This window comes from Rhinolophus ferrumequinum, chromosome 21 (assembly GCF_004115265.2).
Source record: "Rhinolophus ferrumequinum isolate MPI-CBG mRhiFer1 chromosome 21, mRhiFer1_v1.p, whole genome shotgun sequence".
Taxonomy (NCBI): Eukaryota; Metazoa; Chordata; class Mammalia; order Chiroptera; family Rhinolophidae; genus Rhinolophus; species Rhinolophus ferrumequinum.
Genome location: NC_046304.1, coordinates 40,587,355 through 40,610,835, shown reverse-complemented (window position 1 = coordinate 40,610,835; position 23,481 = coordinate 40,587,355). Strand labels below are relative to the sequence as shown.

Genomic DNA, 23,481 nt, shown 5'->3' with positions numbered 1-23,481 from the left:
AGACTTTGGGGGCGACAGATCGTGTTCACGTTGCCCCTCCCTCACTTTGACAAGTCACTTACCGTCTCTGCCCCTGAAGTCTTCTTTTTAGATATTGGAAGTTTTCATTGCATTTATATTCCACTGGCTTGTACAGTAGTGAAATCCTAAAGCCAAGTCTTGGTATTTTCACTAGAGTAGATCAAGAACAAATGATTGATTTAAACAATTTTTTTTATTGTTCAATTACAGTTGACTTTCAATATTATATTAGTTTCAGGTGTACAGCATAGTGGTTAAACATTTATCTAACTTATGAAGTGATCCCTGTGATAAGTCTAATACCCCCTGACACCATGCATGGTTTTGACAGCGTCTTTGACTATGTCCCTACACTGTACTTAACATCCCTGTGACTATTTTGTAACTACCACTAGGAACAAATGGTATTGTTATTTGAGAGTAATCTGGTTTTCTATTTGACTTTTATGAAATGTCCTTTTAGCTTGTAAGTAAATCACTGTTTTTACATATACTGCAGGAACATTTACCTTATTTTTGAACTCTGATCATTTGTATGTTATTTTAACATCTGTGCTTAGGAATGACCAACAGACCAGATCTGATAGATGAGGCTCTCCTGCGACCTGGAAGACTGGAAGTTAAAATGGAAATAGGTAGGAGACCCGTCACTGATCAGGGCTCAGCGGGAGGAAAGTGTCTAACTTAACGCTTTAATGTTCGTTAGAAAAGTTCTGTATTGTGAGAAGCAGATGTTTACATGCTTGAGTACTATAAGAAAAGCGTTAGGTTATAGTAACCTCTACTTTATTTTCGCCTTTATCAGGCTTACCAGATGAGAAAGGTCGACTACAGATCCTTCACATCCACACAGCAAGGATGAGAGGGCATCAGTTACTCTCTGCTGACGTTGACATTAAAGAACTGGCCATGGAGACCAAGAATTTCAGCGGTGCTGAATTGGAGGGTCTGGTGCGAGCAGCACAGTCCACTGCTATGAACAGACACATCAAGGTCAGTAGGTCGGCTAACATGAGGAGTCTGCAGCCCTACAAGGACTGTGCCAGTGTTCTCTTTCAGGGTAACGCTGCCTTTTCATAGAGAAGAGACATGGTAAAAGGAGTAGGAATTAACTGCTAAATCTTGAGAGTAGCAGGACAAAAGATAATGGTGGCATCAGCCCTCTGGTAACCACTGACCCATCTACCTTAGGTTGCCACCGTCTGATACATACAGATAGACGTGTAAAGATGGAGATTTTGAAGAATTTTGTTTTCATCTTTGTTCTGTGTTGAGTTGTAACATGTCAGGAAGTTGGATTTTCTACATGCTAGAACATATATGGGGGCTGCTTCATTCGGCAAATGAACAGCTGCTGTTTTGGAGGTATTAAATCGGAGACACAAAGATAATAAAGCATAACCTCTTCCCTCGGGGAATTCAGAGTCAGGGAAATGGACATGTTTGCAAATTAGTACAATCATGCTATTGATACCATGGTAGAAATATACACCAGGATACTTTTATTTTGGTAAATTAAGTTTGATCAAGTACATTTGATCCTTTACCATCCCTTCTCCTCTTGAGGTTTTAGTTACCACCTGTAGATAGATGACTCCCAGAAGTATATCTTGTCTCTTGAAAGTGTGTCTCCCACTTTCAGCTTACACTGAATACCTCTATCTGGATGTCTTATCAGGTCTCATTTAATATTTCAAAACCAAATTTGCTATCTTTTGTTTATGACTTTCCTTCTTGCTTCTATTTTGCTGTTATCCCAGTTTCCCAGCCTTAAAACTTCAGGATTATTTTTGATTCCAGCCACTCTGCCGTGTTCTACATTGAGTCATTTGCCGGATTTTGTCAGTCCTGTCTTGGTGCAGTATCTTTCAGTTCTCATTGGCCACCACCCACCTTCTGTTTGATTAATCTTCCTGTTTCATATTATTCTACCCTTCAGAAACTTTCAGTGACTCACCATTGTCTACAGAGCAAAGTACAGACTTCTTAGCCTTGTCTTTAAGGTCCTCTAGTCCTGACCCTAAACTAGCCTTTCCAGATGTGTTCCCAATTATTCTCCTTATGCTGTAGTCAAACTGAAGTACTCACTGGTCAGCAGACATTAATTTATTTTTCTACTTCTCTGCTTTTGTTCTTTTCTTCCTTGAGAGTATTTCTCTGTTTATTTATCTTTTCAATACCTGATTCATGTGTCCCCACTTTCTTCAAACCTTTTCTGATTTTCTCTTTCAAGAATGATGTATTGTTTTCCTTCTTGAAACAGTGACGTATCATTTATGGTGCCTTGGGTTGACTTTGGTGCAACATAGATTTATTGAGCACCTACTATATGCCAGACACTGTGCTGGGGGTTAATACTACAACTGCAAAAAAGTGAATCACCCAGCCTTGGGTAGCTCAGAGCCTAATGCTCACATGCAGTAATAGAAAGGACGCGGTTGGTAAGGAAGTGAAAGGTGTCAGATGTGGTCAGCGTGTGGGCTGAGAGGAGCCTTCACAGAGAAATTTCTGGGTAGATGTGTCTCTTGGTGGGGAGAGCATTGTAGGTAGAAGGAACACATATGCAAAGGAACAGAGACACAAAGTAGCGTGGTGTGTTAGGCTAATTCAGTATTGCTTCCGCATAAAAGGGAGGGGAGGGGAGGCAGAGAGAGCTTGTGAGGGATAAGTCAGGAGACTGAAGCAGGGCTTGGAGCACAAAGAGCCTTTCATACTGTGCTAAGAAGTACGGACTTTTTTTCTGTGAGTAGTGCTAAGCCATTGAAGAGTTTTAAGAATAGCAGTGGCATAGTGTTAAAACATAAGATCACTCTGGCAGCTGTGTCGAGTGGAGTATTTAGGGGAGTGGAGTTGTCGAAATAGACGAGAGAGGGGAACGTTTATAACTGTTCTTGCAGGAAAGTTAAAAGCCTGAACAGTTAGGTTGAATATGTTCTAGTTATTTGGGTGCATTCTATCAATGGTTCTAAACAGGGGTCAGTTCTAAACAGATACGGCCACTGGGCGGTATCTGGCCAATCACCAGTTTTTGTAAATAAAGTTTTATTGGCACAGCCACACCCGTTCATTTATGTATTGTCTGTGGCTGCTTCCATGCTCCAGTGGCAGCGCTGAAGATTTGCAACAGAGACTGCACGGCCTACAAAGCCTAAGGTGTTTACTATCTGGGTCTTTACAGAAAAGTTTGTCAACCCCTGTTCTAGACTGGAAGTTCATATCTTACCCATCTCTGAATTTCCCCCAGTACCTCAAGTAGGTCTACCTACTGAAAACATTGTAGGTGTTTAGTAAGTATTTTTTTAATTAGTAAACTTATATACTATGGATTCCGAATCAAAGTCCATCCATAGGTTTCATTTCCCTGCATACTAAAAGTGCCTTGTTCTAGCTCAGTGCCACACTTTAGACAGGTAAGAAAAATCTCTTTAAAATGCTGGAGACCCAGTAGGAGGAGGATACCAGTAGTACTGCATTTGGGGGGGAAAAAAAAAGCCGACAGTCTAGCTAGTGTGGGAATATAATATTGGGTCCTTTACAAGATGGGCCCTCTCTTGTCTCTTCCTTCTTTCTTTCCTTCCTTCCTCCCACCCTCCCTTTCTCCCTCCCTTTATTTTCCTTTTTTCTACTTGCCATAAGAAATGTCTTAGCTAGAAGTGATAGTGACTTCAAGAAAAACTGTGTAAATGATGTGAAAATTGCCCCCCCCACCTCAGACCACATCCGTGCTGCTTAATATAATCCACAATAATTACTAGATTTTTCATAGGCGTTAGCCACTGGATTTTTCTCTTATTTTAGTTCTTTGCCATTTTTACCACAATAATCTTCTCCCAACATATGTCTAAGCCATCGTCTCACTAAGGCACATGCTTTCTTTAAGCAATGAGGTATGGTGGAAAGATCACATTTCATAGTCACAAAGTGTGGCTATGCTTTACGCTTCTTTCACTTTTTTGTTTCTGATTTGTCAAGGGATAACAGCTACCTATTTCATTGGGATTTTGTGAAAATGAAATCAAATACTGTTTGTGGAAGTGCCTTACAAACTATATGTAAATGTTAGTTGTTATTTCCATTTTTGTTATGGGCTGATTTGAGAGGATACCATATATATATCCTATTCAATAGCTTCAGTTTCTGATTTTTGTTGACTGTTTGCAGTTATCATTTTTCTAATTGTAAAACTAATATGTTGGTTACCTGTGTACAGAATATATTATCCCTCAGATTTTCCAGTAAGAATTAGGGCAAATAGTGGACATTATTTCCTCGCTTTTTCCATGTGGCTGAATTATGTTTAATTTTAACTTCAGGTGATGCATATTAACTTGTGATCAACACCTTTTGTACTTTTAAGAGCTTTTAATTTTTTTACAGTATCTATGGAATATCTAATGCAAGGGACTTGTAGGCACTTCAGGGAAGGGAAAGATACGTAAGACACTAACCTCACCCCCAAAAAAGAAATAGTACTAACATTTACTTCCTCTTCTGCATTTTTAAAAATCTCTGTTGTCAAAAGGTCTTTAACCACTGTTTTCCCGACAAGACTCCTGAGCTGAACAAAAGGCATACAGTCTCAGTATTCCCATTGCTGTGGATGTTCATATCGCTTCACTAGTAGTGATTGATGAATACGTAATTTGAAACTTGTGATTTAAAGTCAGTATAGAACTTATACACAACATTCAACTGTTTGTTATGATGTTCTTTCTTTGTATAATGAAAAGCCATTAGTAGTGTTATTTTGCTCCCTTTTCAAAAGATTTAGACTTAAATAATCAAGTGGACCAAACTAAACAACAAGTCCTCCCTGTTAAACTTCTTTCCGGCTTTCTGAAACAAGTGCAAAATCCGATCATGAACACCTGATGTTTGTGCCATTTGTACTTGAACCCATGTTTGTGGTCAACTAAAATTCACATGACATTTGGTTGTTTTTATCTTGAAAGGAATTTATGCTTCAGGTGGAGAAGATTCATAACCCAAATTTCTTCTGTTCTAATCTGTTGTAAGGAAACAAATTGAGGACACACACACACACACACACACGTACTTTACAACTGAATCAAAGCTCTGATTTATGTTTGCAGAATTTCAATAAAATTATTTCTTATTTTCTGTAGAATTTTGATTGATTAAGGTCATTCTACCCTTAATTTAAGAGGAATGATAAGAACTCTGAAAGGTCAGATTTAAAAGGTTATGAAATTTAAGGGTGACCACTTGATATTTGCTAGTGTTGAAATACAAGTTTATTAGTTCCTGCAGGTATAAGCTGAAAGATGTTGCCTCTTCAATATTGATTAGCTGTTATAAATAAAATGCAGGGGAAAATCATTCTAATTCAGACAAATGAGAAAAGTTTTCTGAATGAGTAAAAATTTAGAACTGTAGAATTTTTTAAAATAAGATTTCACTGATTTTGATAAAATAGTGAAAGTTAGCTAAGAGAAATCCTTAGAAAACTTATTTTAATGAATAAGCAGGAGTCATTTATAATTGTAATATTGATTGTTTACAATTAGGTAACTTCTAAAATTCTTGGAGTGCCTAAAAACAACTTGTTCTAAAATTACCCAATCCATCTTAATTTACTTTTAATTCATTAGATGAGTCCTTTCTTAATAGTGAAAAGATAAGTTTCACACCAGCTTCAGTCCTCAAATCTATCACATTTTTTGGCAAACGTTGAAAGACAAGATTTTCCCTTCATATTGTTATATGTTTCTTTTCATTTATCCTGAATATCATTTGAATTCAGTTTCAAATGACTATAAGAGGAACTCAAAATTCAAAACATCGTGGTAAAAGCTTAGTATATAGAGAGAGTATAAAGTGAGTCTGGTAGCTTCATTGGGATTTTAATATGATTCTGTCGGAACTCACTTTTGACTTTCACCTGAGAGTTTACACATTGTAGAATCCTTTTAGATTTGTCAGAAAATCTTAATCAGAGTTTAAAACCTGTATGTAAGACTACCTAGGAAGGAGGTCTTATAGCTACCCTTAATTAATTTTCCCTTACCCCTAATTTAAGAAAACTTCCAGGCTTGTATAAGGATAAAGTGAAATAATGGATATGATGAAATGGGATAATGGATATGAACGTACTTTAGAAACTATAAAGCTAACAGAGATTTCTAAATTATGAACTGAGCATCATAATTCTTTCTTGGAGATGCTTGTTTCCTGTAACACCATTTCCCTTTTTTTTTTAGCTTAGAGATGTCAAATAAACGTGATTAATATTTATTGAATGCCTAATATGTGCCAATGAAAACAATAAACAATTGTGCCAATTAACAATTTAAATGCTAATTATTCTCTTTATTTAAGTAGAATATTGGTCTATTTATTTAAATATTAGTTGTTACTTTCTCTCTTTTTAAAAATGTAGAGGTCGTACATGAATACATTCTCTTGTAGAAGACTCCAGGATGCCAAAGTATGCAAGGAAAAGTGAGAACAGCCATCTCTGACACCCCTTCTCATTCCCTCTCCAGGGGTAGCCAACATTTTGGATATAACTTTGTAGTCTGTTTTCTTTACATTTATATTCATAAACATATATGCTTAAAAAAACATTAATGGAATTGTACTGCAGCTTATATTTTTCACTTGACAATATGTCTTGGATAGCTTTCCAAATCTTGATTGTTTTGGACAAATGCACAATATTCTAGACTATTATGACACAATTTAAAATGTAAGATCCACGGGGCAGGAAGTTTGTCTCCCACTGCTGTCTCTAGTGCCTAGAACAGTGCATAATGCTGTCATGGAAATGCTTGCCTGTGTCTCCCAGTGTACGCATGGAAATCATTTTTTAGGATAGATAGCCAGATGTAGTTTGAAAAACAACATGGTTAGATTTTCTTCTGGTTTCTGGTGTTGCCAGTGAAAGTTATCAGGCCAGTTTTATCCTGGTTCCTTTGCAGGGAACCTGTTTTTGGTCTCTAAAAGATTCTAGGGCTTTCTCTTCACCTTTGATGATCTGATATTTAGCAGCAGTGTGTCTAGGTAGATGTGGCCAGCTTTTCATTTATCCTGATCAGTACTCATTGAACCCTTTAAAATGCAAACACACCTTCCTTCAGCTGTGGAAAAATTGTTTTTCTTCTGTCGTTTATTTTTTTCTCTCTATCATTCTCTTCTCTCCTTCTCAGACTCCTCTTAGATCAGTATGAAAACGTCTTGATGTATCTTCCATATTTTTTAACCTTTCTCACTTTCTGTTATTTCATGGGATTTGGGGCAGGAAGGGAGATAAATAAATGTGTTCTGTTTGTCATTTTGGTCCAGTTTCCTGACATAGCTCTTTTTAACCCATAAAGCTAACTTGAAAAAAGATGTCTGTCATTTTATGTGTCTCAGCAGTCTGTTCCTAAAGGAACGTGACTCATATTTCATAGTAATCGATAGGAGGGTGATATTGCTTAACATATACTTTTGTTCTATAATCAGATTTTTTTAAAGATAACTTTTTTAAGAAACCATCGTCCCATTTTAAGAATTAGACTCACTTCCCTTGTACTATTGGGAGTGAGCCCAGTCACATTACAAGTGTATTGGTATCTCGATCACTCATCAGGTCCAGGCAGCTCCAAGGCTGACAAAGGCCTTGACGCTTCTCCAGATGTCTGGTCTGTGTCAGCTCCAGGTGCAGCCAGCAGAATATTGGAGCTGGCACATAGGTTCTTCAAGCACAAAGTATGAGTACAAAGCAAAAGTTTTAGGTCCTTGGTCTCCGACAATAATGGTTTGCAAACCCGGTTGAGCATCAGAATTACCTGTGGCACTTCATAAAAATATTGATGCCTGGACCCTCTGCTGGACCTGTTAAGTCAAAATCCTGAAGCGGGTGGGGCTGGGCAGCTATACCTTTAAACGCTCTAGAGGTTATTGTGACATACAGCCAAGGCTGAGAGCCATGTTCTTAGAGACCCTCTATGTGTTTTCTCTGCCTCATGCCTCATTTAGAAAGAAATGGCTGGCAGTGTTCTTTGGTGCAGACATGTCATAATTTACTTAACTGATACCCACATGGTGGACATTTAATTTGCTTCTAGTCTTCTCCTATTACAGATTATTGTAGTAGATGTCCTGGTAATATAACTTTGCACACATTTGTGAATACATTTCTGGGATAAATTCCTAGAAGTAGAATTGTTCAAGCAAAGGTATACATGTTTGTGAATTTGAGAGAGAGGTTTCTTTTTTTGTCTGTGAAAATAATGGTTTTTAAAATCTTCAGGTGTTACATTCTTAGGCTGAAAATATTCTTAAATCTTGGAAGTCCTTACATTTTGTTTTCATTTCTAACTAGGCCAGTACTAAAGTCGAAGTGGACATGGAGAAAGCAGAGAGCCTGCAGGTGACAAGAGGGGACTTCCTTGCTTCTTTGGAAAATGATATCAAACCAGTGAGTATGAATATCGAGTGATGTATAAGCCAAAAAAATAATAATAATTCAGGAGAAAAATAAGGACCATTTTACCCAGTGTTATGGGAGGTTATATCATAAGTAGTTTTGAAAAATCAGAAAATCTCAGTATTGGAAGTGTCCAATATAAGAAACATCTGTACAGTAACCGATGGCTGGGTTATTAACCATAACTACTGAAATACTTCTCGTGATAGGGAGCTCACCATCTTATGAAGCAGATCATTCCATTTTGAGAGTGATTATTAGTTCTTTATATTGAACTAGAATTTGCTTTCTCATTGGTTCTTATATAATCTGAAGTTACCGAAAACAAAATTCATCCTAATTCATCCATCCTCCATATGTTAGTTATTTATGATATTTAAAATGAACTCTCATATCCTCCTCTCTCTCTACCTTTCCCCAACCTCCTCCAAGGCATGCCTTTTTCTTGGAACTAGAGGAACTTCTAGCTCCTCTAACTGCTATGGTTTCTAAGAACTCTTAATCATCCTAAGTGCCCTTTTAAGAAAAGGTGTCAGTTATCTTAAAATACACTCAAAACTCAATAGTCATAGTTGGAGCTTTAAAATACTGTGTAAGGTCATTTTCCTGTAAAAATATTTTCCTGTAAAATAACCACTAATATTTGAGTAACCATTATTTGGAGTCCTATATCAGTACAAAAACATAGTGTAGAAAGGCCTCTTAAAGAGGTATGTATATGTCTGTTTTTATCTTTCAAATGGACCTCAGGTGCACAGAATTGGATTAATCTTAATTTTCAATTCATGACACACTGTTGTCATTAGTCTTCAAGGTCTGTAAAATAAAATATGGGACATGTAGTGTTTTGGGACTTGCTATTTTATTGCACATTTTATTATCAAGAATCATCGATATGATTTACTGTAGCGATATATCATTCATTTTCATTGCTGAGTAACAGTCCATTGTGTGTGCCTACCACAATTTATCTATTTTCCAGTCTATGGGCATGTGGAACGTTACCAGTTTTTTTACAAACAAGGCTGCTATGAGCATTCTTGAACTAGTTTCTCTTAGATATATATTTAGAAATAAAATGGCTGGTTTGTTGTGTATATGAATGTCCAACTTCAAACTGAATCATTTCAAACTTTGCCTAGTGGTAGAACCAATAAGCACTGCACCCAGTCATGTAAAAGAGATCCTGTGAACCTCCATTCTCGACAACACGTGGTATAGTCAGACTTAATTTTTGCCATTCATTTGGATGTAAAATGGGATCTCATTTTGGTCTTGATTTGCAATTCACTGATTACTTACAAAGTTAAGCATTTCTCCATATGTTTATTGGCCATATGAGTGCCTTTTGTGAAATGCGGTTCACGTCTTTGCCTATTTTTCTGTTGTATTGTTTACTCTTTATTTTTATTTCAGCTGTAGAAGTTCTTTATATATTCTTGACAATAATTATTTATTGCAAGTATTTTTTCAAGACAAAAATCAATTAATTTTAGCCCTGTCCACTTTTTTATGACCATTGTGACTTTTAAATATAAAATAAGTACTTTTAAAAGATACTGAGCAATGGAAATGGTTTGTCTTTTGCTGTTGTCATTTGTAATAGTTACCAAAAATATTAGAGCCCAGCCTAACTGATCTACTCCAAGATTTCTTTAATGACAAATAATTTGGCTACGAGAAAGGGGAAACCCAAGATAAATAAATAAAGTAAATAATAACTTACTTTTATTTATTCCAAGGTTCTGGCGAATAAAACAAAAAATTAAATGATGGGATAAGTAAGGAAGACTCGTACATACACGTACTGTGTAGCCTGGGAGAGTCACTGTTTCCTGGTTCAGATATCTTAAAGCTGCTGCTGTGAGGCTTGGAGTGTATACATGGAATTATTTAAGATAAAAGCCAGCCAAGCTACATATTTCCTACATTCAACCAATATTTATTAGGCTCTTCCTGTATAACTTTTTACTGGACCACTGCATTCACCATATCCAGACCAGGGAATGAGGACTTCCCTCTGTACTCAGGAATCAAAGGACTGGTGTATGCAGGGAGCAAAGAGAGGTCTGGGAAACGATTTGGTGGCAACGTAATAGAGTCATGAGACCACTATATACTGTTTTACAGTATGACAGACAGCATTACAAAGGATGACTTTCTATGCGGTGCAATTCTAAAGAAGCGTTAAAATTATTCCATACTTCGGGTAATGAAAAATTGACTTTTTGAAGGATGTGATAATTTTTAAAAATTAGAAATTCTCGAGACATGGGACCTTTACATTACATTGGATTATGTTTTCCTACTCAGTTTTTTTCTGTTAACCTTATGAAAATACAATTCAATTAAGTAACTAAGTACTAAAATTATTGACTACTTTTAGTAGCTGGTTTAATGGCAGTTACAATTTGAGATGAGAAGTTGAAAATGGAGAGGGATGTGATTTAAGCTCCAATATGTAGTGAGCACAATTAAAATTATTGTATATAATTGCTTTTGTTTTCTTTTCCTAACCCTTCGATCTTTCATTATGGCTGCTCATTTCTACCTCATTTTAACTCTTGTATTTACACGCATTTACTTACCTTGGTTCCATTCAACTATGTGCTCTACCACCAAGCTGATGTGAACGGCATCTCCTCATCACCATTTTATACTCCCATTGTCATTCACGACACCTGTAGTCATCCTTAGGATACTTACTAGCTGTCTGCTGAACCAGTGGTTGCTAATTTCTAAGTCTATAATCTCTTTTTGTTCTTAGCAGAGGCCCTAAACTGTATACTCCTTACAGAAACAAGCATGTTGGAACGTACCCTTTCTCAGGAATTACGAGGGCTTGGGCTCTGGTAGAATCTGAGCCTAGAATCTATTGTTTTATTCCATTAAATCACCCAATGCAGGTTCCCCGCCCCCACCCCCAATTGGGTGAAAAGTTAAATGGTTAAATGAGAAATTATTAACAGTGTTTTGGGGCTTTCTGCTTTTCAGGTTTTTTTACATAAATATTTTAATTCTTAATACCAATGCTCAAAAGGCTTTAAATTGTCCTTTTCCTCCATAGGCATTTGGCACAAACCAAGAGGACTATGCGAGTTACATCATGAATGGTATCATCAAATGGGGTGATCCAGTCACACGAGTGCTAGAAGATGGGGAGCTGCTGGTCCAGCAGACTAAAAACAGTGACCGCACACCATTGGTCAGCGTCCTTTTGGAAGGTGAGAAAAAACGATGAGATGGCATTAAAAATTAAAAAAAGAAACACCAAAAGCAGCACTTTTACAAAGCCATTTAGCACATTCCAGGAAGATGAATTATTTTCATTTCTAAACCTGTTCGTCATCTGCAAATAGTAATCCAGCCTATGTACCAATACAAGTTAAAGTTCTCTTGAGGATAGAATGTTACTGATGAATGATAGCAACTAGTTTTGTACCTAAATTTCTGTGTTACTTAATAGACTGTGTAGTACCACATAGTACTCTATTCAATTAAATAAATATTCACTGAGTACTTACTATGTTTTAGGCCTTGGACTAGTTCCTGGGGATGCAAAGACATTCACAGAGTTCAGTTTGGTCATGAATAAAGACATGTAAACAAAGTCCTAACTACAGTGTATACGTGTCAAGGTGTGTGTGAATGCAAGTCATTTTGCCCAGCGGGGATCGAGAAAATTTAATTTAGTGTTTAATTTAGAGTGGTCTTTAGTGGTATTTAATTTAGACTTTGAAGAATCAGTTAGGATTTTACCAAGTAGACAAAAAGGGAAGGACATTCTATTCACCAATTGTTTGTTTATAGTTATGATTAGTTCAAGAGAAACATTCAGCGAGTCCACATGACAAAGGAATCTAACCCTTCCAAAGTTCTCGGGGTGAGGGTTCACTGAGAGAAACACAGGAAGCCAAGACCTGAAGGATGAGGAGAAGCTGGCCAGATAGCCTAATCCTGGAAGATGTTCTAGGAAGGCGGAGCAGCATGTGGAAAAGCCCTGGGCAGGAAGGAGACTGAAATAGAAAGGGGCATTGGCTGGACATGAGACTGAAGAAGTAGACAGGAGCCAGTTCGTGCAAAGATGTGTAGACCATGTTAAAGATTTAGACTCCTTCTGAGGGGCAAGGAAAGCCATTGTAGGGTTTTAAGCAGTGAAGGGACGCGATCAGATTTGTATTTTCAAAACATCACAACTGCTTTGTGAGACTAGATTGGAGAGGCAAAAAAAGATGTGCAAAAGACCAATGGTTAGAAGCCCTTGCGTTAGTCTTAATGAGAGCTGACTGTAGTTTGAAATAACCATGGTAGTGAAGATGGAGATAAGTAGACCATTTTGAGAACTATTTAGGAGGTAGAATAAAAGAGACTAATTATTATGATGAATATTATTAATTAATTATTAATCATAATTAAGTTATCATTCCTTGAACTCTCGCTATTTGCCCATCACTGTACTGTCACTTCACACATATTATCTCCTTTAAACCCCACTTCAATCCTGAGACAGATGCGGCTGTTATCCCTATTTTATAGTTAGGGAAGCTAAAGATTAGGAATATTAAGTAACTAGATAGAATAGGGTAGAGGTATCAAACACGATCCCCAGGTTTCTAGTATACACGGCCTGGTAAACGGTAGTATTTACTAAGATTGGGAACCCTAGTGGAGAAGCAGATTTAGGAAAGAAAAATCACGAGTTCCATTTAGGACATGTTGAGTGTGAGGTTCCTGTAAAATCATTGAATTGGAAATGTTCAGTAGCCCACTGGATACGTAGGTCTGGTGCCCAGAAGGGAGGTCTGGCTGGCCGTTTACATTCATGAGCTTTCAGTATATAGACTGGGTTGGATCCAAGGGAGTGGATGAAGTCACAGAAATGGTATAGGCTGAGAAGAAAAGGAGGCTTGGAAGTGATTTCTGAGCTGTGTCAGCATTGAAGGACTAGGTAAAGTGGAAAAAGCTGACAAAGGAGACTGAGCAAGAGTAACCAACGAGGTAAGAGTGAGGAAAAGAGAATGTGCTATCACAGAAGCCAAGAAAAGAAAAGCATTTAAAGAAAGAGAAGAGTTACCAATTGTATCAAATATTCTTAAAAGCCCAGCAGATAAAATGTCTGTTGGATTTGGTGACTTGGAGGCCATTGATGACTGTGATGGGAGCCTGTTCCATGTAATGGAAATGGAAGCCATAGGGTTTATTTGAGAATGGATGGCAGGTGGAGAGTGAAGGCAGCCAGCATAGATAATCACGTAGGGAAGTGCCATTTTGAGAGGAGAAGAGTCACGTTGAGGGCTGTGAAGTCCAGAGAGAGTTTTTTGGTTTACTAAATTGTTAGGTAGTGAGAGCATGTCTAAATGCTATTGAAAAGGCTTCAGGGAGGAGGAAGAGATGGCACATACAGGGCACTATCAATAATGTCAGGTTTCTGAGAAGATGGGAAGGAAGAATTGGTTGGTTTATGGGTGGAAGAGGGACACATTTTCCATTACACAGAAGGGAGGAGGGAGAGCTGTCTGAATACAGGTAAGTTTGTAGATATGGGTTGCCTTTATGAGAAAGCCTGCGTCTTTAGAATTCTAGCTTTTTAAGTCACATTTGCTTCTAATAAGGCAATTTTTCCTTGTCTCCAATATCATCTCCTAAGATTGTATTTTTTTTGTTAGACAAATGATTTGATAGAGCTACTGTGTTTCCCCGAAAATAAGACCTAGCCAGACAATTGGCTATAATGCATCTTTTGGATCAAAAATTAATATAAGACCCGGTCTTATTTTACTATAATAAAGTAAATATAGTAAAATAGACTGTAAGACTATAGTCTTATAGTAAAATAAGATCGGGTCTTAATAATATAATTATAATATGACATAATATAATATAAATATAATACCAGGTATAATATAATATAATATAATACCAGGTCTTATATTAAGTTTTCCTCCAAAAGACTCATTAGAGCTGATTGCCTAGCTAAGTCTTATTTTCAGGGAAACATGGTAATAACATAAATACTGATATGTGTTTGAATGCACTTTTTTTAAAGAAGCCAAACCCTTGCATTTTATATATTTATCCAGAAGTTTGAAAGATTAAGGCTATGTGAGAAAGAAAGAAGGAATGTATTTCATCATACTTTTGAGAAATGCTAATCAGTTCATTAAGTTTCGTTGCTAATAAATAAAAGAAAACACGTCTGCCGTGAAATTGTGTGAGGAAAGGTTAATGAGCAACTAGTTGAGACCTCAGTACATTGTGGAGAAAAGTTTCAACTTGTTTTCTTCCCCTTTGCTTAGGTTGGTTTTTTTCCCCTGACGTGCTCATGTCTTTATGCAGGCCCTCCTCACAGTGGGAAGACTGCTTTAGCTGCAAAGATTTCAGAGGAATCCAACTTCCCCTTCATCAAGATCTGTTCTCCTGATAAGATGATTGGCTTTTCTGAGACAGCCAAGTGTCAGGCCATGAAGAAGGTATCAAAATTTTTACTTTCATTTTAATTTCCTGTCTCTTTGGTGTGTATGTGCATACACACGTGCATATATATATCTATCTTTGTGTATATGTGTGTGTGTGTGTGTGTGTATACACACACGTACATATACGTACACACATACACACACACACACACATAGAAAAACCATAGCAACTAATGTTCTTCTCAAGTGGAACTAAATTATCAGCAGAATTTTGGGGGAGAACAGCAACTATTTTAGATATGTTTAACTTTACAATGCATTTTTATTAGAGTGCTTTTATCTGCCAAATTATGTTTTGTTTAGTACATATTATGATTAATTTTCATTTCTTAAATTTGTATTAACTTGATTGAAAGCAATATCATAGTTAAGAGTGAAACAAATACATTTAAGATTTTTTTAAGTTCTTCTCTCAGTGTACAAAGTCATACTGCTAGGAGTCAGTTAAGTTGACCGTATACAGAGGTATATCATTGGAAAAATATTTTCAAACCTCCCTACAAAAGGATGGTGCTACATTAGATAACAATCAGAATCTGCTTGACAGCTTAATGTAGTCTTCATCCTTCTTCCTTTATCCAGGTACCATTTGTCATCTTCTCAATATGGCCGCTTTGAACTATCAGTGAAAGTTAGAACAGCGTAGAATAGAATTCCAGAGCTGAAAGGATTCTTCAGATCATCTGGTGCACCTCTCATACATTCAAGCAAGTGCCGTATAAGTCCTCTGAGATAGTAGGTGGCTACTCTTTAAAAAAACAACAAAAATCAATGATGAAGACTCTTAATGGCTGTTTCAGCTCACTTGGTAGCCAGTGTTTCCATTGGTATTCTGATTCTGTGTACTCCCAGACAGTGAAGAAATTTTTATTTTGTATCTAGTCAGAGTATTTCTTTACTTAAATCCTTTTCTTCCATGCTCGATCCTTTATAGATAAGAACTGACTAAAAGTTAAAGAGACATGGAAAAATCAGAATCAGGGAAAAGAATCTTGAGAATCAGAGTGCTACCTCATGAAGACAGCTCAGGTGTTCTTTCACCGTCCTCAGAGGCCCTTTCTTTATGAAGATGTAGGACAGAATTACTTCCGTTTTTCTTTAGAGAAGAGACTGAAGAGGAAAGTAATATTTAAAAAGAAGCAGGCTTCAAAAAAATATGTTTGAAAAGTTAGTCTCTTGTTTGTGCAGGTGGCAGGAAATTATTTGTGTAAGACGCTTGAAATGAATGGAGGAGGCAGAGCTTGGAGCAGGATTCCAGCCCTACACACTGAAATGTCAAGATAAATACTCTATATAAGGCTCTTTGAAATTGAGTATGAAAGAAAGGGAAATGTTGCCAGACACAAAAAGAACTTAAATATCATAATCAGTTTATTCTGTGTCTAAGCTGAAACCCGTGGTATCTCTCTTTGAAAAAATCTGGACAGAATCATCAGGACTGATAACTTCCCTAATGTAGATAGGGGTTAGTTTTCTTTGTTTTTTCCCTTCTAAAGGGAACCCATAAGCCACTTCCTCTGGTGAAAATTTAAATACCATAATAGGCCTTGGAATCTGTGGGCATTGAACTTACCATTTAATTGAACAGCTAATTCTGTTGGCATTTTTCTAACTCAGTCTATTCCTCATACTTGTTCAAAAGTAGTCATCTTCTGTGCAGATGGTAAATTACTCCATTACTTTTCACCAGCTGCCAACGTCTGCCTTAGATGTACTTTGAGATGTGGGTGGATGGTCCAAGCTTTTCTATAAAGTTTTTAAAAAGTACTTTAGGCTCCTGCAGATCAAAGCTGCTTTGTAAGTGTGAGATATTATCATTTTTATTATTTTAATCTCTTGCAAATTGACTTGAGGGGGGAAGGTAATATGTGCTGATTTTAGAGGCTTAAATGGTTAAATTAATGGCTTAATAACTTATGATTTAATCTTTAAATTGTTGAAGCCTTTCAAGGCAGAGTTTTAAATGAGTAGAAGGCTAAGGAATATGAAAATAAGTGTCTATACAAGCTTATTCAAAATTGTTTCGATTCATGATTCACTGTCTGGATCATCCATGCATCCTTAAATTTACAAAAGTTATTTCTGTTTCAGCAGTATAATAAATACATATATACACATATATAATAAATTAATTAAATACTTTTTGGGTTTCCTTGGGGAAATAATATTATTCCCTGTAACTAAAGTACAGAACAGAAAAGAATGAAGCATAGGTGTCTTAGAACTACATAAGAAATGTTGCAAAATCTTTCCATGCAAAGAATTTTCACATTGTTGCCTAATGATGGGTTGACAAAAGCCTTAGGGCTCAAACCAGTCTAAAGGTGCTAAGTCCTCCAGGTTGCTTTTGAAAATGAAATATAAATGCCATTCTTTAGTAGTTTTAGTCTACCTCCCCACACTGTTCTCTTCCCTTCTTTTTTAGTGTAAGGATGGAAAAAAGATGTTTTAATTATTTTTTCAGAGCACAAATAATTTATAAATTTTTTATAATTCCGGAGAGGATAGTTCTTTCCTTATAAGTGCTTTTCTCCACCCCACTCCCAAATGTAGCTTTCCCTAATTAGAAAAATGATTTAGAAAATGTGGAAAAGAACATAGGAGAAAATAAAAATGAGTGCATATTTGTCCTTCAGTTTTCTTCTCCACATACACAGACACACACACTCACACACACACAGGATCACATTGGACATACTGTTTTAATCCTGCTTTTTTCACTTACTATATTATGAACTTTTTTCAATGTCATTAAAATTTATCTGAATATTATATTAAATTAATAGCTACATAATATCCATTTAAACATTCTCTTTTTGCTGAACATTTAGGTTGTTTCCAGATTTTTTTCATAATTATAAATAATAATCTGTAGAACTACCAAACCAGGGAAATTACTGCCCCCATTTTCTTAATAGATTTTTCTTAGAGTAGCATTATATTTTACTGGCTGACAACTTGAACTTAGGTTTCAAATAGAATTTGAATCCCAGCTCCACCATATTTACCAGCTGTTATAGTCATTTAACCTATAAACCTCTGTTTCCTCATTTATAAAATTAAGATAATATTGATAGCTACCTCATAGGGTTATTACAAGAATTAAATGAAATGGTAATTTATGTAAAGTATCGCACAGTGCCTAGGGATATACTATATGCTTAGTAAAGTGTTTATTTTTACTTAACGTTGTACACACGTTTGGTTATTTCCTTAAGATAAATTCTCAGAATTAGTATTGCTAAGGTAAAAATATGAATATTTTAAAGACTTTTGACAGTGTTGCTATCAAAACTTTTGTGTCAGAATGCTAATGATGTGCAGGAGCCCACCTCGTGAGAAAGTTGTACCAGTTTACACCAGCAGCCCCCTCAGACGAGAGCATCAGTTTCTTTGGATCTCACCCCCTCTTGACGTTATTAAAATATGCGTTTGCCAATTTCATAGGTAAAAGATTGGCATTTAATTATTTTTTCAGCTACATTTTAATGACTAAATGCTCAATTTTAAAGGTTTTCTAAAGTGTTTTCCAATGGCAATAGTTTGTGAAACTCAGAAATATATTAATAATAACACATTAATATTTGTTAAAGATGGGTGGTCTGGATAGTTAATTCATAGGATATATTTGTATACAATTTTATTACTTAAACCCAGAGGTAAGAGTTTTTGTCGGTAGAGAGTGTCATTAGGTTTGCTTGAAATACTATCTAAGATTTCATTGTAATTAAGTTACTGCTTTTTGTTCGCCTATGGACAGTGTTAAAAAAATAAGACTAGTTTATTCTCAATTAATTTAAAATTCACTTTGTGCTTCTCTTAATTTGCTTAATAAGTCCTTTCTCCATACATAAACTCCTCAGTACTGCCAAAGTCTGTATGAGGTATTATCCTCACAGTCTCGGGGGCAGTACTGTATGTTCCACGAGATATTTGAAGTATTCGCAGATCTAACTCTTTTCCCCCATTTATGTTTATTTCCCCAACTTCATTCTATTTTAAAATTTTAATTTCTTTATCCATTTTTGCATCTATACCTTTTTAGAAATCTGTTTTACTAGTTCTATTAGTGGCATTAAATAAACAAAAGAAAGCAATAGAATTTGATTTTAACTAATTATTTAATCTTGATGCTTTCTGAGTGCACAGTCAGTACTGAGATGAACAATCTGATGTGACTAAATTGTTTGAATAAAATTAGGTAAAAATATCAGTGATTTATAAAACTATACCCATTGATAACATAATATAGTCTTGTTTTTAAAGGACTGAAAATTAGTGGAAGAAATTTTCCTTTCCACTAGCTTTGCAAGAAAGAAATAATCTTCTTTGAATATCCTTCTGTAAATCCCACTGCAAATTGTAGTGTGCACAGAACAGAATCATGGTGCCTAATCCTCCTCTTTTCATGGTTTAGTCCATACAAAGAGCAGAGCTGGAAATTGGATCTTTTGACAGCAGTTACTAAGCAACAGAATTTGGATGTTTTGGGTTAACATCCTAATATATCGTGTAGCTGATTTGTTGAAGTTTGTGCATGTATTAACTGAGAGAAGTGGACACTCCGGAAGTGACTACGGGTCCCTGGATGGCTGGGGGGTGGGCGCTTGTTGTTTTGTTTCACGCACTTTGTCTTTTGGCGGTTGCATCTGTTTGGCACACAAAAGAGGATGCGGCAGATCTTTAGTAGAACTTTCAGACCTTGTGACTTTTCATACCATTGAGAATACCTCATTCTGTGTGGCTCCTGTTATGTGAAAATGTTAGAATTTTTCCTGAAAAGCAGGGAGAACAAATAAGGTCATTCCAGGAAGCTTTAGTGCTTTGCCAGAAGTTTAGGTCCACTTCCTGAGGCAGTTTCATTAGAAGACAGCTAATGTTTGCTTAGTGTACTCCCAAGTTATTTTTAGAAACGAGATTATTACTGATAGCACCGGTTTGAATTTGCTCATTTACGTTTTTATATGCTACCAAATATGATTAGAGTATACTTTCGACTAATTGTCGACAGACTTACTACACTGGGGATTTTTAAGTCATCAGATTCCTACTGTCATCAGATTCCTACTAATTAGGTAGTTCACGCCAACCACCTCAGAGCTGAGATGAACTCTTTCAGCCTCAAAAGAAGCAGAGAATTTGGCTTCACTTACCTCAGAGAACTGAAGAGTTTACATAAAATGGAGGACAGAATCTACTTAGGACACACTTTGCTGTGGTTTGTGATTCTGAAAGGCTGGGATTAACATGGGGCTGCTGCTGGCATGTTCCATTTGTATCCATACAGACTCCAGCATCTGCAGCTGCTGCCCGTCCCCTGCACACAGGTGTCTCCCCGTTTGTCTGCAGATTCCAGCAGTGAGCTGTGTGCCTAGGGAGTTTGCAGTGTCCCCGAGGACCACATTCAGACTGCCCTTCACCCCTGTGTGTGAGGAACCCCAGACCTCCTTTTCCTGCAGCCAGGCTGCTCCTGCTGCAAGCCCAGGCTCCTCGCATTCTAAGTCGCCTTGTATGACCCACCACCTACGTTTGCACATAAGAGAGATGGTACCAGAGAGTTTGAGGATGGCAGTCTCCTTATGTTCACAGCTAGAAATAGACTATGGCATTCTGTGTTTTCTAGAGATGCTCTTCATCTTACAGAACAGTCTTCAGTAGTTCCATGGTGGCTGATGCCACTCGTTTTCACACTGCTTTCTTCAGTTCTTCCCATTCTTTTTCTTTAGCCTTCTCTTTCAGACTTCTCACCCAACATTAAGGCTAGGTATATATACATACATACACACATACACACACGCACACACACACGTACACACACATATGTACGTATGTGTGTGTGTGTGTGCTGATAATTTTACCTGCTCTACAGGAAACTCCCTGATAAAACTAGGATGATCATACACTTCAATTTGCTTTGAGCAATCCTGGTTTTTACCTGTTGTTCCAGCAAGTTTATTAATAGCTCCCCCCTTTCAAGTGTCCTGGTTTGCATGATAACTTATATGATCCCTTACTGATAACCTCTCCAGCAAGAAAAGGCTTGAGCATCATACTTTCATCTTACTAAATGAGAGGATCAGAACTTAAATTAATTTTTTAAAGAGCCTGTAAGATTTAGCCGCTTTAGCCACAGCATCAGCCCACCCGGCTAACTGGTCCACTGGCATCATTTGATCTAGAGCAGGCACGGCGTGTGTGCTGTGACTGATGGGGAGTTTGGCACTTCACTTGCAGTTTTCTAACGGGTAGTTTGAACAATTGTACCTTTTTTTTTTCTTCCATCTTTCCTTCTAGTACTTCTCCTTTTCAGGTTTATCTACCTAAGTTGTGGTAGAATGTCCCGACTTAGTCTGTAAATACCTCACTTAGATTTTAGTCTGGCACCTACTCCCATGTATTTCCCAGTCGAATCTGAGTATCTTCTTAGTAAACAGTTCCCTGGGCCTGGGCCAGGGCGCCAACAATGGAAGGGGCTGAGGAGACGAGGCAGAAAACATGAATCCAGCAGGAGAGTGATGACCTTGTCTTGCACTTGTGACAGGATAAGGCAAAGAATGTGTAAGAGGTAAAAGGGGTGTGTGTATTTAAATTAGAGCAGAGTTGCTCCCCAAAGAAGTTTCAGTTGACTGGTCCACTGAAACTGGTCAAGTTACAACTGGAATTGCTTTGCCTTGGTCATGGTTAGTATGTTGTTAAGAGTTACCTGTGATTACTCCTCTCCCTGTGATAGTAATTAGTACATTAAGAGCAGTCTGTAAAAAAACATTAAATGACTGCTGTAAGTATTTTTTTTCTAAAATGTCATAGGTAGCCCATGCAGTCAACTGTCAAGTGATTTGTAATGCTTCATGAATCACAGTATCTGAGATAAGTTGATGAGACTACATAGCAATTTATCATCAGTTTAGACCCAAGCAGTGTCCTTAGTAAGGTCCCTGTAGCTGTGTAAACTCTATACTGTTTTTAAGAAGGGAGAAGGGCTGATTCAGGAAAAGTGTAGAAAGTAGGGTCCTGGGTCCCTGTGGCTCTAATCCATATTACAGCTCAACAGACAGAATTATATACTGCACCAGAGCTTTAGTAGAATTCTGAAAGATATTTTGGAGAACAAAGCATTATTTTCAGTGACTCCTTTAACTCACCTGAGTTTATAAGATTACATTGACTGTTGTATTGGTCCAGTCTTCAAAAAATAGCAAAGAACCACAGTGGAACAGCTTCCAGTCCTTTCCATTGTCTCTTCCACTTCTCTTCTGCTTCATCGGTCACCCACCATTCCCCACACACACCACACCAACACTGCCACCTCTTCATTTTCATTCTTACTGACTACATGTCAGTTTTGCAGTGCTCTTGAATTTTCTCACCTCTGTGCCTCCTAATATTCAGTATGCTCTGCTTAGGCCACTTTCTTTGCTGTCTTCTACTGATTGTTTGTCCTCAGGTCTCAACTTAAATGTCACTTCCTAATTTTAGGAGTGCAGCATTGACTCCATCAGCCTCTGTCAGTCAGGATAGGCTAAGTTACGCTACAATAATGAGCAACCCCCAAATCTCAGTGGCTTAACACAACAGTTTGTTTCTTGCTCCCAGTACCTGTCCATCATGGCTCAGAGAGACAACTCTGCTCCTTGTACTTTCTCAGAGACTCAGGCTAATAGATAGTAGAGGTTCCATCCCACATGTGATTCCTAACAGCCAAGGCAGGATAAAGGGAATATGGCGAAACATAAGTGGCTTTAGTGGCTCTTAAAGCTTCTTTCTGAAAGTGATACATTTTTCCTCACATGTCAGTAACCAAAGTAAGCCCCATAATCATACTTAAGAGAGGGTAAAGGAGTACAGTCCTATAACATGCCAGAAAGAGAACCAGGTGTTTATGGGGACCCCCCCCCATGACCACCACCAAGCTCCCTTGTTCAATACCATCAATCATCATGTATTTCCTCTAGCATTATGTCACGCTCATTGTAGTTACATGTCATCTGCTTCCACCACTCTTAAGTTTTGTGAAGGTAGGGTCATATTTGTCTTACTCATTACTCTCTCTACTGCCTTCATTAATGTTTGACACACAATAGGAATTTAAAAAACATTTGTTGAATGACTGAATAGAGCAACACTCCAAGATTCAGCCCTTAGCCTTTTATTCTTCTGCCTCTACCATTTCTTCTTGGAGATCTCATTCCCTCTCGTGGTTTCAGCAGTCATGACCCTCAGGATGCTTTCATCCTCAGCGTCCTCAGGGCCATCTCCAACTACTTCCTCAATGTTTCTATTTGAATATACATGCTTAAATTTATTCTTTCAGTAAACATTTATTGATTATTTTCTGGTAAGGCATTATACTAAGTGAAGAGGATACAGAGATCGTTAAGAGCACTTGCCTCCAGAGGCTTACAGTCTAGTATAACACCCAGAAAAACACAGTGCATCCATAACACATAAACAAAATACAAAATGCTGTGCCAAAGGAGAAGAGAGACAAGTGACCCATGGCGAGATGGAGTTAGAACTTGTATGGTTTCAACCACTGACTCCATTGAGCAA

The 23,481-nt window shown here is 37.2% G+C and overlaps 1 protein-coding gene across 1 annotated transcript in view; it reads left to right on the top strand.

The window, feature by feature from the left end:
• NSF (N-ethylmaleimide sensitive factor, vesicle fusing ATPase) overlaps window positions 1–23,481 on the top strand; it is a 133,944-nt gene that overhangs the window by 73,360 nt on the left and 37,103 nt on the right. Inside the window, exons 11-15 of the mRNA XM_033090520.1 lie at window positions 582–656; window positions 827–1,014; window positions 8,351–8,446; window positions 11,523–11,679; window positions 14,792–14,925. Coding sequence (XP_032946411.1) covers window positions 582–656; window positions 827–1,014; window positions 8,351–8,446; window positions 11,523–11,679; window positions 14,792–14,925 — 650 coding nt within the window. The remainder of the gene's footprint in view (window positions 1–581; window positions 657–826; window positions 1,015–8,350; window positions 8,447–11,522; window positions 11,680–14,791; window positions 14,926–23,481) is intronic.